The 12,104-nt window shown below is 38.9% G+C and overlaps 1 protein-coding gene across 1 annotated transcript; it reads left to right on the forward strand.

The window, feature by feature from the left end:
• On the forward strand, positions 1,146-11,711 carry LOC109233784. The gene is made up of 4 exons (XM_019399647.1): positions 1,146-2,154; positions 9,426-9,483; positions 10,159-10,233; positions 11,597-11,711. The coding sequence occupies exons 1-4, from the start codon at positions 1,146-1,148 to the stop codon at positions 11,709-11,711; spliced, it is 1,257 nt and encodes a 418-aa protein (XP_019255192.1).

The raw sequence follows: 12,104 nt of genomic DNA on the forward strand, positions 1-12,104 counted from the left end.
CCAAACCAAACCAATTAAGTCGGTTTTTCCTCGATTCGGTTTATGCAGGTTTTGTCGGTTTTTCGGTTTTTTCGGTTTTTTCGGTTATTTGTCGTTTTTTCTTAAATATAAGACATACACTACCCACATATTCCGGCGACCACATTTTCAACGTAACACTATCAAATCAATTGCCCTTTGAGAAATCTATTATTTACTAAAATATATTGATGATAATTGAATCAAATAGTGATGAATAATTTAAGGACTCAATTAAAAATATTTTTTTAATATGAAATGGATTCTTAAACTTAACAAAAGAAAACTACCAATCAAACTAGAATATAAAGGTAAAGAATTGTACTAAAAGTGCAAACAATTAACATACACCATAAAAATTTTGAAACTTTGTATAAAAATATACATATATATAGGTGTAATAATAAATTTAAAATAGCTACTCCTATAGTCGGTTTGGTTCGGGTTTTTTCGGTTATTTTTTGATTAAAACCAAAATCAAACCAAATTTGATCGGTTTTTAAAATTTAAAACCAAAACCAAACCAAACTAAGAAGTATCGGGTTTTTTGGTCAGTTTGGTTTGGTTTTCGATTTGGTTCGATTTTTCGGGTTTTTATGAACACCCCTAATTGCGGGGACTTACCGTGAGCTGCATTTAATGTTACGATCCGCAACCTATAGAGTCTCCATCAGAGTTATTTATATTTTTTCTGTCTAATTTGCATTCGAGACAGATGTTGTATTTTATTATATTTCCTAGTTAATGCTCATGCACTTGTGACACCGAGTTTTGGGGATGCTTACGGGTTATTCGTTTTGGTAGTTTGTGAAAATATTATCATTTATCCTATAAACTCTATTTCTTACTATTTAATTGATGAAAAATTATGGTTTCAAAAATACTAATATGAGTAATTAAGTTAAATCATTCACCATTGGCTTGCCTGACGGCTGTGTTAGGTGCCATCACGACCTTTGGTGGATTTTGGGTCGTGACAATAGATAAATATTATATTATACTAGAATACATTATAAAACTATTTATATAAGTAACCTTTGAAGAATATAATAAAATTAAATAACATAAATATATTTCAACTTCTAATTCTCTTCTATGTGCAGATGGAATTTGGGCATCGTAGATGAATGTATGATAGGAATCATCCGAATCATACAGGTTTGCGGGATGAATTTATAGAAAGGGTTGCTAGCTTTATTGTTAAGGCAAAGACACTTGATGATTTTCTTATCGATGGGATAATTAGGTGCCCCTATATGAAATGCAAGTGTCTTAAGTTATTGCGGCCTGATAGTGTTACTGTTCATTTGTATAAGAAGGGGTTTATGAAAAATTATTACGTGTGGACTGTGCATGGGGAGATTCATGCTAGTGTAGATGATGTTCATTTTGAGAACTCATTTGGTGGTGAAGAAGGTAGTCGCACAACGGAGAATATTAATGTTGAAAATTATAGATTTAATGAAATGAAGAGGGATGCTTTCCCTGAGGCTCAATCCGAACCAAATGATGAGGCTAAGAGCTTCTTCAAACAGTTAGAGGAAGCTAGTTGTCCACTTTATGAAGGCGCAACGCATTCAAAGTTGTCTGTTGCAGTTAGATTACTAAGTATTAAATTGGATAATTCTATTTCTCAAGCGGGCATGGATTCTATCATTGGCCTTATGAATGAACTTAATCCAACCAAGATTGACTTGCCCAAAGATTTTTACACGGCAAAGAAAGTGGTTTCCAAGTTGGGTCTTTCATCGGAGAGGATTGATTATTGTGAGAAAGGTTGCATGTTATTCTATAAGGAAGATTCAGCTTCAGAAAATTGTGAATTTTGTAACCAGCCGCGTTACAAAGAAGTGACAAATGCTAAACAAAAGAAGGTTCCAGTGAAGGCGATGCACTACTTACCCCTTGTACCAAGGTTAAAGAGGTTGTGTGCATCAATGAGTTTCGCTCATCATATGAGATGGCATTATGAACATAGAAGGCCAGATGGCGTGTTATGTCATCCGTCAGATGGAGAAGCATGGAAGCATTTTGATAGGGCGTTCCCAGACTTTGCAGGTGAATCGAGAAATATTAGGCTGGGATTATGTGCTGATGGATTCACTCCATTTACAGTGTCTGCTGCACCATATTCATGTTGGCTAGTGTTTGTTAATTCGTATAATCTGCTGCCTGAATTGTGTATGACAAGACAATATTTGTTTCTAACTTGTTGTCATGACCCAAAATCCGACTAGTCGTGATGGCACCTAACCCAACTTGCTAGGTAAGCCAATTAATAATTATCCATTTCCAATGAAATTAATAGAATAATTAAATGGAAGAAATTATCTGAAACTTATTCATTCCCCGAGAACTGGTAGTACAAATCATGAGCTTCTAAGAATAGTACAAAGCTGAAATGAAGTAAATACATCTTCTGTTTGAAATACATAAACAGAGCTTTATATCACTCTCACTGAGGCCCTCGGCCCCACTCAGTCATCAAACTCTCCAGTCTCACTCACGGGCTCACAATGTCATGAATCTAGCCCGACAATAATGAATTGATGTATCAATAAATAACAATTGNGTTTTTGAGAGGGGTTTTGAATAAATTCTTGAGGTAAGCTCCTTGTGTCTATTCTTCTTCAATAATTATGTTTCCCCACTGATTTTCTACCTAGTTGGTGTGTTTTTGAGGTGAAATTTGGGAGTTCGAGGCTAGAGATTTGGAGAGTTAATTTTGGGGGTTTGAGTGGCGAAATGATGTCGGATTTTGATAAGTTTGGTATGGTTAGACTCGTGAGTGAATGGGTTTTGGGTTTTGTGACTTTTGTCGGATTTCGAGATGTGGGTTCGGGGGGCGGCTTTTGGCCAATTTCGGATTCCGACTTATAATTTTGTATTTTTCTTGTGGAATTGATTCTTTTAGCCCGTATTGATTGTATTATAGTGCTTGTGGCTAGATTCGAGACATTTGGAGGCAGACTCGCGAGGCAAAGGCATATTGGAGTAGAGTTTTGCTCAAATTGAGGTAAGTAACAGTTCTAAATCTGGTTCTGAGGGTATGAAACCCCGGATTATGCGTCATGTGATTGGTTTGGAGGCGACGCACATGCTAGGTGACGGGCGTGTGGGTGTGTACCGTAGAAATTATGACTTGGGCCAGATGGCGTGTTATGTCATCCGTCAGATGGAGAAGCATGGAAGCATTTTGATAGGGCGTTCCCAGACTTTGCAGGTGAATCGAGAAATATTAGGCTGGGATTATGTGCTGATGGATTCACTCCATTTACAGTGTCTGCTGCACCATATTCATGTTGGCTAGTGTTTGTTAATTCGTATAATCTGCTGCCTGAATTGTGTATGACAAGACAATATTTGTTTCTAACTTGTTGTCATGACCCAAAATCCGACTAGTCGTGATGGCACCTAACCCAACTTGCTAGGTAAGCCAATTAATAATTATCCATTTCCAATGAAATTAATAGAATAATTAAATGGAAGAAATTATCTGAAACTTATTCATTCCCCGAGAACTGGTAGTACAAATCATGAGCTTCTAAGAATAGTACAAAGCTGAAATGAAGTAAATACATCTTCTGTTTGAAATACATAAACAGAGCTTTATATCACTCTCACTGAGGCCCTCGGCCCCACTCAGTCATCAAACTCTCCAGTCTCACTCACGGGCTCACAATGTCATGAATCTAGCCCGACAATAATGAATTGATGTATCAATAAATAACAATTGAGACCGAGATATGATATGAATGCATGAATATGACTGAGTGAAAAATACCAAGATGACAACCAGAAACGACCACTATGGGTCCCATCTATATCGGCATAAAGTCTAATCATGATAGCTAGCATGGTTGACAGTTCAATTACTTTATCACATGGTGAAAACACATATATCAACAAAATAGGACCACTATATAGTACCATGGAAACAGCGGAGTCATAATTCACAGGGTGCACGCCCACACGCCCGTCACCTAGCATGTGCGTCACCTCAATACCAATCACACAACACGTAATTCGTGGTTTCATACCCTCAGCACTAAGTTTAGAAGAGTTACTTACCTCGAACAAGCCAATTCCAATACTCAAAACTACCCAAAAGAAACTCAAATACGTCAAATAAAGCCCAAGGAAACAATCCCGAATGATAAAGATCGAATCCTTAATCAAAAACCAAAACCGGCCAAAAATCACACCCGGGCTCGCGCCTTGGAACCCAATAAAACTCACAAAATCAGACCATCCATTCAATTACGAGTCCAACCATACTAGTTTCACTCAAATTCGACTCCGAATCGATGTTCAAAACTCAAAAATTCATATTATGAAATTTTAGGCCAAAACCCCCAATTTCCTCTTTAAAATTCATCAACCAAAATCTAAAATCGAAGATAGATTCATGGAATATAACCAAACCGAGTAGAGAACACTTACCCCAATTCATATGGTGAAAATTTCTTCAAGAATCGCCTTAGTCTGAGCTCCCTAGCTCCAAAAATGTAAAAATAGCCGAAACCCTCGAAATGAAATTTAATAGAATCTGCCCAGCTATTACACTTCGCGAACACGGACAATTCCACGCGTTCGCATAGAACAAGTGCTCACCAGCTGAAATTGCTCTTATGCGAACGCAACACCAAAGACGCGAACGCGATAAACAAAAACCTGGAGTTACGCAATCACATACCACATTTCGTGATCGCGAAGAACAAACGCCTGACATCCTTAGGCCTTCCTTCCTACTACACGAACGCATCACCAGGTTCGCGAACGCACTGAACAAATGTCTCAACCTCCGCGAACGCATCTCTGAACTCGGGAATGCGATGAACAATCCTACTCAGCCATCCAACAACCCTATGTGATTCCGATCTGTACTCCGCGATCGCGATTAAGGAAACCAGAAGCCTAGAATTCTACAGAACCAACAATACAAATATGAAGGAAAAATAGCCCGACATCAATCCGAAACACGCCCGAGCCCCTCGTGACCCCATCCAAACCTACCAACAAGTCCCATACCATAGCACGGACCTACTCGAGGCCTCAAAACACACATAACAACATCAAAACGATGAATCACACCTCAATTCTAAATCAATGAACTTTGAAACATCAAATTTCCACAACCGATGCCGAAACCTATCAATCACGTCTGATTGACCTCAAATTTTGAACACAAGTCACATTTGACCTTATGGATCTGCTCTAACTTCTGGAATCGGAATCCGACCCTGATATCAAAAAGTCTTCTCCCGGTCAAACTTTCCAAAATTTCAACTTTCGCCATTTCAAGCGAAATTCTACTACGGACCTCCAAATCACAATCCGGATGCGCTCCTAAGTTTAAAATCACCCAACGGAGATAACGGAACCATAAAAAATCCAATTCGAGGTCAACTACTAAAAAGTCAAACTTTGTCAACTCTTTCAAATTTAAAGTTTCCTTATTGAGAATCATTCTTCCAAATCAATTTTGAATAACCTGAAAACCAAAACCGACGATTCACATAAGTAATAATAAATCATACCGAGCTACTCATGCCCGTAAACTGCCGAGCGAAGTGCAAATGCTCAAAATGATTGGTCGGGTCGTTACACTTGTATTGTTCCAAGTCCACGTAATCCAAAAAAAATTGATTGATGTATACATGTAACCCCTAATTGATGAGTTGAAGTTATTATGGCATGAAGGTGTGGAAACATATGATATATATAAACTAAGCAAAACTTCAGACTCTGTGCTGCTTTGATGTGGATTATAAATAATTTTCTTGCTTATGGAATGATGTCCGGGTAGTCAACAACGGGAAAGTTAGCTTGCCCGAATTGTATGGAAGACACAAAGGCATTCACTTTAAAACATTGAGGCAAGAACAGATGGTTTGACTGTCATCGCCGCTCCTTGCCAATAGATCATGAGTTTATGAGAAATAGTAGTGAATTTATGAAGAACAAAATCGATTATGAGGAGCCACCGCATGTCTTGTTGCCTGAAGAGATTTGGAATAGAGTTAGGAATGTACTGAAGGTAGCAGAGTATCCATTGCCTAATAAGATACCGGGGTATGGTGTAACACACAACTGGACAAAGCAGGGCATTTTTTGGGAGTTACCTTATTGGAAGCACAATATTCTTCGACATAATCTTGATGTCATGCATATCGAGAAGAACTTTTTTGATAACTTGTTTAATACTGTGATGGATGTATAGGCGGGCTGAGTTGTAGTTGACATACTTGAACAACAAGATTCAGAAGCCTAAGGCCAGTTACACATTCACTTTAGATGAAAGAAGAGAGATTTGTGATTGGTTTAATAATTTCAGGAAACCTGATGGGTATGCATCAAACTTATCTAGTTGTGTTGACATCAAAGAAGGGAGGTCGACGTCTATGAGAATCCACGATTGTCACATTTTCATGGAATCTGGTGCCTATTGCATTTAATGCTTTGCCGGATAGAATATGGAAGCCCATCAATGAGATATGCTTATTTTTCAAGGAGTTATACTCTAGCACATTGAGGGTGGAGAACCTAGCTTACATGGACAGTAACATTCACTTAACTTTAAATAAGTTGGCAAAAAAATTTCCGCTTAGTTTTTCGATGTGATGGAATATCTTCCAATTCACCTTGGGCAAGGCACGGCCAGGAGGGTATGTTCAACGTAGATGGATGTATCCCTTCGAGAGGTAATTATCTTTAATCATTAATCCTTATGTATTTCATTTTAATATAATTTCATCTCAAAATCGTGCTATGCAGGATGATTGGCAAATGTAAGCGTACCGTGAAAAATCGATCAAGGATTGAGCGATCGATATGTGAGGGCATATCTGTCTAGAGAAACATCTTATTTTTGTTTATATTATTTTGAACATGATGTGCTATATTTATGAAATAGACCTGATCGCATGATGATGGTGACAATACCGATCCATTGGTACCACCCTTTTCCATATTCAATCAACTTGGAAAAGGCGTTCAAACGTAGTCCAATACGATTTATGGATGAGATAGAGCTAAAGTCAGCTACAACATATGTTCTAATAAATTGTCCCAAAGTCCAACCTTATTATACGTAAGTGTACATTTATATTACCGACTTATATTCAATCTCAATTATCAATATTTTAAAAAATGAAAAGTTTCAAATATGTCTGACAGTTGGTTTATGGGTACATATGGGCATGAACATGTTTATCCTAAGTTTGTAGAATGGTCTAAACAGTTTGTAAGTATTAGCGAAGTTTCTTCCAATGCAAATTATTATATATCAAGTGTACATACTTTTTAATTTCTAATTAACTGTTATATATTGGGTTCGATCTAGGTTCATAATCCAGATAATGGCATAAATGATCAATTTTTGCATGATATTGCTTGGGGCCTAGCCCTAAGGTCAGAATGATGTCTCAGTACTCCATCAATGGTTACAAGTTTCATACAGAAGAATGATCTAAGGGCAAAAAAACTAATAATAGTGGCGTGAGTGTGAAGGTTGATGGTGATTATTATGGCGTGCTTCAACAGATATTAGGACTCAAGTATAGTGTTTATTGGCCGAAGAAAAAGTTGGTACTCTTTCAGTGTAAATGGTATGATCCAACACCTGCTAGAGGTACAAAGGTGCATCTGCAGTATAAAATAATTGAAATAAAGCACACGGGGAGGTATAGACTCTATGACCCATTTATCATAGCACAAAATGTGAAACTTGTGTATTACGCACCTTATCCGTTGTGCAAGAAGAAGGCTGCATGGTGAGTAATAAAAACAAAGCCTGTGGGTAGAGTTGATGTAACGACCTGACCGGTCGTTTTGAGCTCTAGCACATCGTTCGGCGATTTGAGGCCATGAGCAGCTTCACTTTAGGTATCATGACTTGTACGCGTGGCCGGAATTGAATTTCGGGAAGTTCGGAGTTGATTTGGAAAGAAAATTCTCATTTCGAAAGCTTTAAGTTGGAAGAATTGACTAAGGTTGGATATTTGAGTAAACAACCTTGGAATCGGAATTTGAAGATTCCAGCAGGTTTGTATGATGATTTTGGACTTAGGCGTATGTTTGGATCGGGTTTTGGATGACCCGGGAGCGTTTCGGCGCCTATTATGGAAGTTAGCATTTTGGAAGAATTTCATACATTTGGGCTGAAGTACATTTCAATGTTATCAATGTCCGTTAGGGATTCCGAGTCTGAGAATAGCTCCGTATGGTGATTATGGTATTGGGAGCGCGTCCGGAAGTGGATTCAGAGGTCCCTAGGTCATTTTGGGGTCATTTGGCGAAAGTTAGAAATTTGAAGGTTATTGAGAAGTTTGTCCGGAAGTGAAATTTTTGATATCGGGGTCGGATTCCCATTACAGAAGTTGGAGTATGTCCGTAATGTCGAATGTGATTTGTATGCAAAATTTGAGGTCAATCGAACGTGATTTGATAGCTTTCGGCATTGGATGTAGAAGTTTGAAGTTCTAAAGTTCATTAAGCTTGGAATGGAGTGCGATTCATGAATTTGACGTTGTTTGATGTGATTTGAGGCCTCGAACAATTTTGTGTTATGTTTTTAGACTTGTGGGGGTGTTTGGTTTGGAGCTCCGAGGGCTCGGGTGAGTTTCGGACGTTCGGGAGGATGAGAAAAACTCCAATTTTTCTGGTGTTTCTTAGCAGCAGTTGCAAGTCTCGAAAATGCGAGAATTTGTTTGCATTTGCGAACCTCGCATTTGCGAGAAGGGCTTCGCAATTACGATGGAGCATGACCTGAGGAATTTAAGATTTTAAAAGTTTTAATTTGAACTTCGTATTTTCAAAAAGAAATTGAGGAATATTATAATAACTTAAGCAATCTATGTGTAACCGCGTCGCAATTATATTCCGCGAGTTGGATAAATTTCCACTACTCTCATGGGAGCGGGCCGTTCGCCTCGACGGGTTAAATAGATGCATCTATGGTTCGTGCCGTTCGACCCACGGCAGTGCAAAATTTATAATTTATATGTTGGTTCAAGCCGTTCGACCCTCGACAGTGCACAATTTATATTTATATGTTGGATCGGGCCGTACGACCTCGGCATAATTTTTGCATGATTGAATTGATTGCTTTAGAATTTATAATAAATGATATTGCCTCATTGGCCTGAGATAAATTTTTAAATGATGAGAAATAAATTTGGAGATTTCTTAATTATAAAAGAATTGCTTACTACTTCATAATATTGAGCTTACAGCCAATCTATATAATCCATGTTTAAATTATATCATTAGCATTTTATTTATATCCCATAGTAAGTATCGGAGTCGATCCCTCGTCACTACTTCTTCGAGGTTAGACTGGATACTTACTGGGTACGTGTTGTTTATGTACTCATACTACACTTGCTGTACATTTTGTTGTGCAGGCACATATATATTTAGTGGCCTTGCTGGCACAGCGGCATGGTTAATGCGGGGACTTAGGTGAGCTGCATTCCATATTACAACCCGCAGTCAACAGAGTCTTTTTCAGAGTACTTATATTTTCTTTCCTGTCCAAATTTGTATTCTGGACAGATGTTGTATTTCGTTCTATTTCCTAATTAGTGCTCATGCACTTGTGGCACCGGGTTCAGGGGTGATTATGGGTTATTCAGTATTGAGATTGTTAAAAACATTATTATTTACTCTGAAATTTTCATCTTCTACTATTTAATTGAAGGAAATCTATGATTTAAAAAATATTAAAGTGAGACCTAAATTAAGTATTTAGTATTGGCTTGCCTGACAGCGGTGTCCGGAGCCATCACGGCCTTTAATGGATATTGGATCGTGACAACATGGTATTAGAGCACTAGGTTCACTTAGGTCTCACGAGTCATGAGCAAGTCTAGTAGAGTCTTGCGGATCGGTACGCAAATGTCTATACTTATCTTCGGGAGGCTATAGAGCTGATAGGAGCACTTCCCTTCTTGATTCCTCATCGTGCGATTTGATCCCTTTGAGGCTTACGCCTTTGTCTCTTTCCTATTCAATCTTATGCGACGTGAAGAGCTGGTTATAAATTGGGAATCGAGGAATTTTAATGGTACTACATATGTGGTGCATGTTGTTTCTCCCTACGTATTTGATTGGTCTATTGTCGTCACCTTGTGGAAGGCCATTCTGGCGTTTTATCTCAGTATCAGTATTACCTGAGGTTTTGGGATTTGGCATTGATTGTTATAACGATAGGTGCGTTGCTATCGCACAATGTTGGTGTAATGGTAGGATGCTTGTCTATGCATCGGGGCAGTGAATGACTTGAAAGGAGGTTTTACTCGGTACATAATTCAGAGATTCAGTATTTTACTTCCGGCAGAGGAAAGGCAATCGGACTAAGAATGTTCAGAGTTGGATTGGTGGAGCAACGAGACTTGGTATTTTCGAGCGTGGTGGAATTTTTATCTGTGATGTGGTGTCGTTGTCCTTGTTGAATGCGTTAAGTTCGCCGGTGTGATGGTCTTCATCAATTTGCCTTCAGGGCAGGGTATTGTGAAATAGTGCCGGGAAGCGGCTGTCAGAGATCGCATTGTGAGGTGGTTCAGGATTTAATCGATGGTCCGAGTGTTGAAGGCTCAAGGAAGATGATCTTCGGGGAGGTTTAAAATTGGTGGCAATCTATTGGTTCAAGTGCAACAGAGATAGATACTGATTTAAGGAAACAACTAGACAACGAAGGATAAGGAAGGGCGTGTGGGAGGTGTCTTGTGGTGGTTAAACTTCTAGAAGGCCAAGTGTGAGAAACATGAGTCGAGTAGTTGCTTAAAGGAGTAAGTTTGAACAAAGTGGGAGAGTGGTAGGTAGCATATGGGTTCTGTGGTAGAATGACTACACACCTTGAGAAAAGTTTAGAGTGATATGAGATTCGTGGTGTCAGTGACTAATTCTACAGACTTGATTTCGAATATTGGCTATTATACTGTGGGAGCTTGGATACGACGGAAAAGAGTTGTTTGATATGAAGAAGGATATGACATGACTTTGGATTGGAATGTATTGTCACACCTTTAGTTGATGTCCACGAGGAGTGAACGGACTTGTACAGCTGGTGAAGGAGCACGGGCTCAGGATGGGTTACTGATTTTGTAGTAGTTGTACCCAGTGCAGTGACGTTGGAAGATGTCGGCATGTAATTTCCACAGGTGGGTTATCTCCTGTGAGTAGGTCAGCGGTCGCGTGGTTGACAAAGCTTCTACGAAGAATTCTACTGTTTATCCGGTAACAGGTCGAATATGTAAATGTGGTTAGTGATTCAGAATGTTCATAAAATGCTAATAGAAGGATTACGAGGAATTTGGTGGGTTGATTGTGCAAGACCATGTCAATGGGGGATAAGGAATCTCAGTGGATTCCAGAGTTATGTAATAGGTGTCTTCAAGCTAACTAGGAGAGCTCCACCGCCTACGATTGGATTGTATGGTTATCTACTTGTGAAGTTTCTGGTCATCGGCATATTAATGGATTATTATGACTAAGGAAAGAGAACATCAGTGGTAATTTGAGTAAAGGATTTGAGGAATGTGTGCTATAATTGGCCTTATCAATTTATGTTTAGGCTTTGGGAAGACTCAAGATTTATGCTTCGTGTTGAGGTGATTCACAAGAAAGGTGATTCAGTCGGGCATTTCTTTGAGAAGGGTGTTAATGTGCTAGCAGAGCCTTGGAGTTGATTATATTTGGGACCAAGTTAGAGTGGGTGACTCTCAACAATGGTCCCGGTGGATTCAAAAGTTAAAGTGTGGTGCCTAAGGACTTCGAGTCCGTAGCAGGGTTGAGCATTAAGCTTTTGCAATGGATTATGAAAAGGGTCTTGGAGTGTTCTGTGTTATCTTCGGTCCACGGTGTAACGTGAGAGGAATGGGGGGACAATAATTTTGGATTCAAAGAGGAACTATCAGAATGGGTGTACTAGTTAAAGATGCGAATGTGCGCACAAGGAAGGACATGAGATGGTTCGTGGGTTTTGAGACAACGTGGTCTCGTGAAATAAGGTCACTCAGGGTGAGTGCAGAATTGGGCTCGTGATGTTTTGAATGGAGCTATTATTATTTCTGAGGCAAGTT

The sequence above is a fragment of the Nicotiana attenuata genome, chromosome 10 (genome assembly GCF_001879085.1).
Source record: "Nicotiana attenuata strain UT chromosome 10, NIATTr2, whole genome shotgun sequence".
In the NCBI taxonomy this organism is placed as follows: Eukaryota; Viridiplantae; Streptophyta; class Magnoliopsida; order Solanales; family Solanaceae; genus Nicotiana; species Nicotiana attenuata.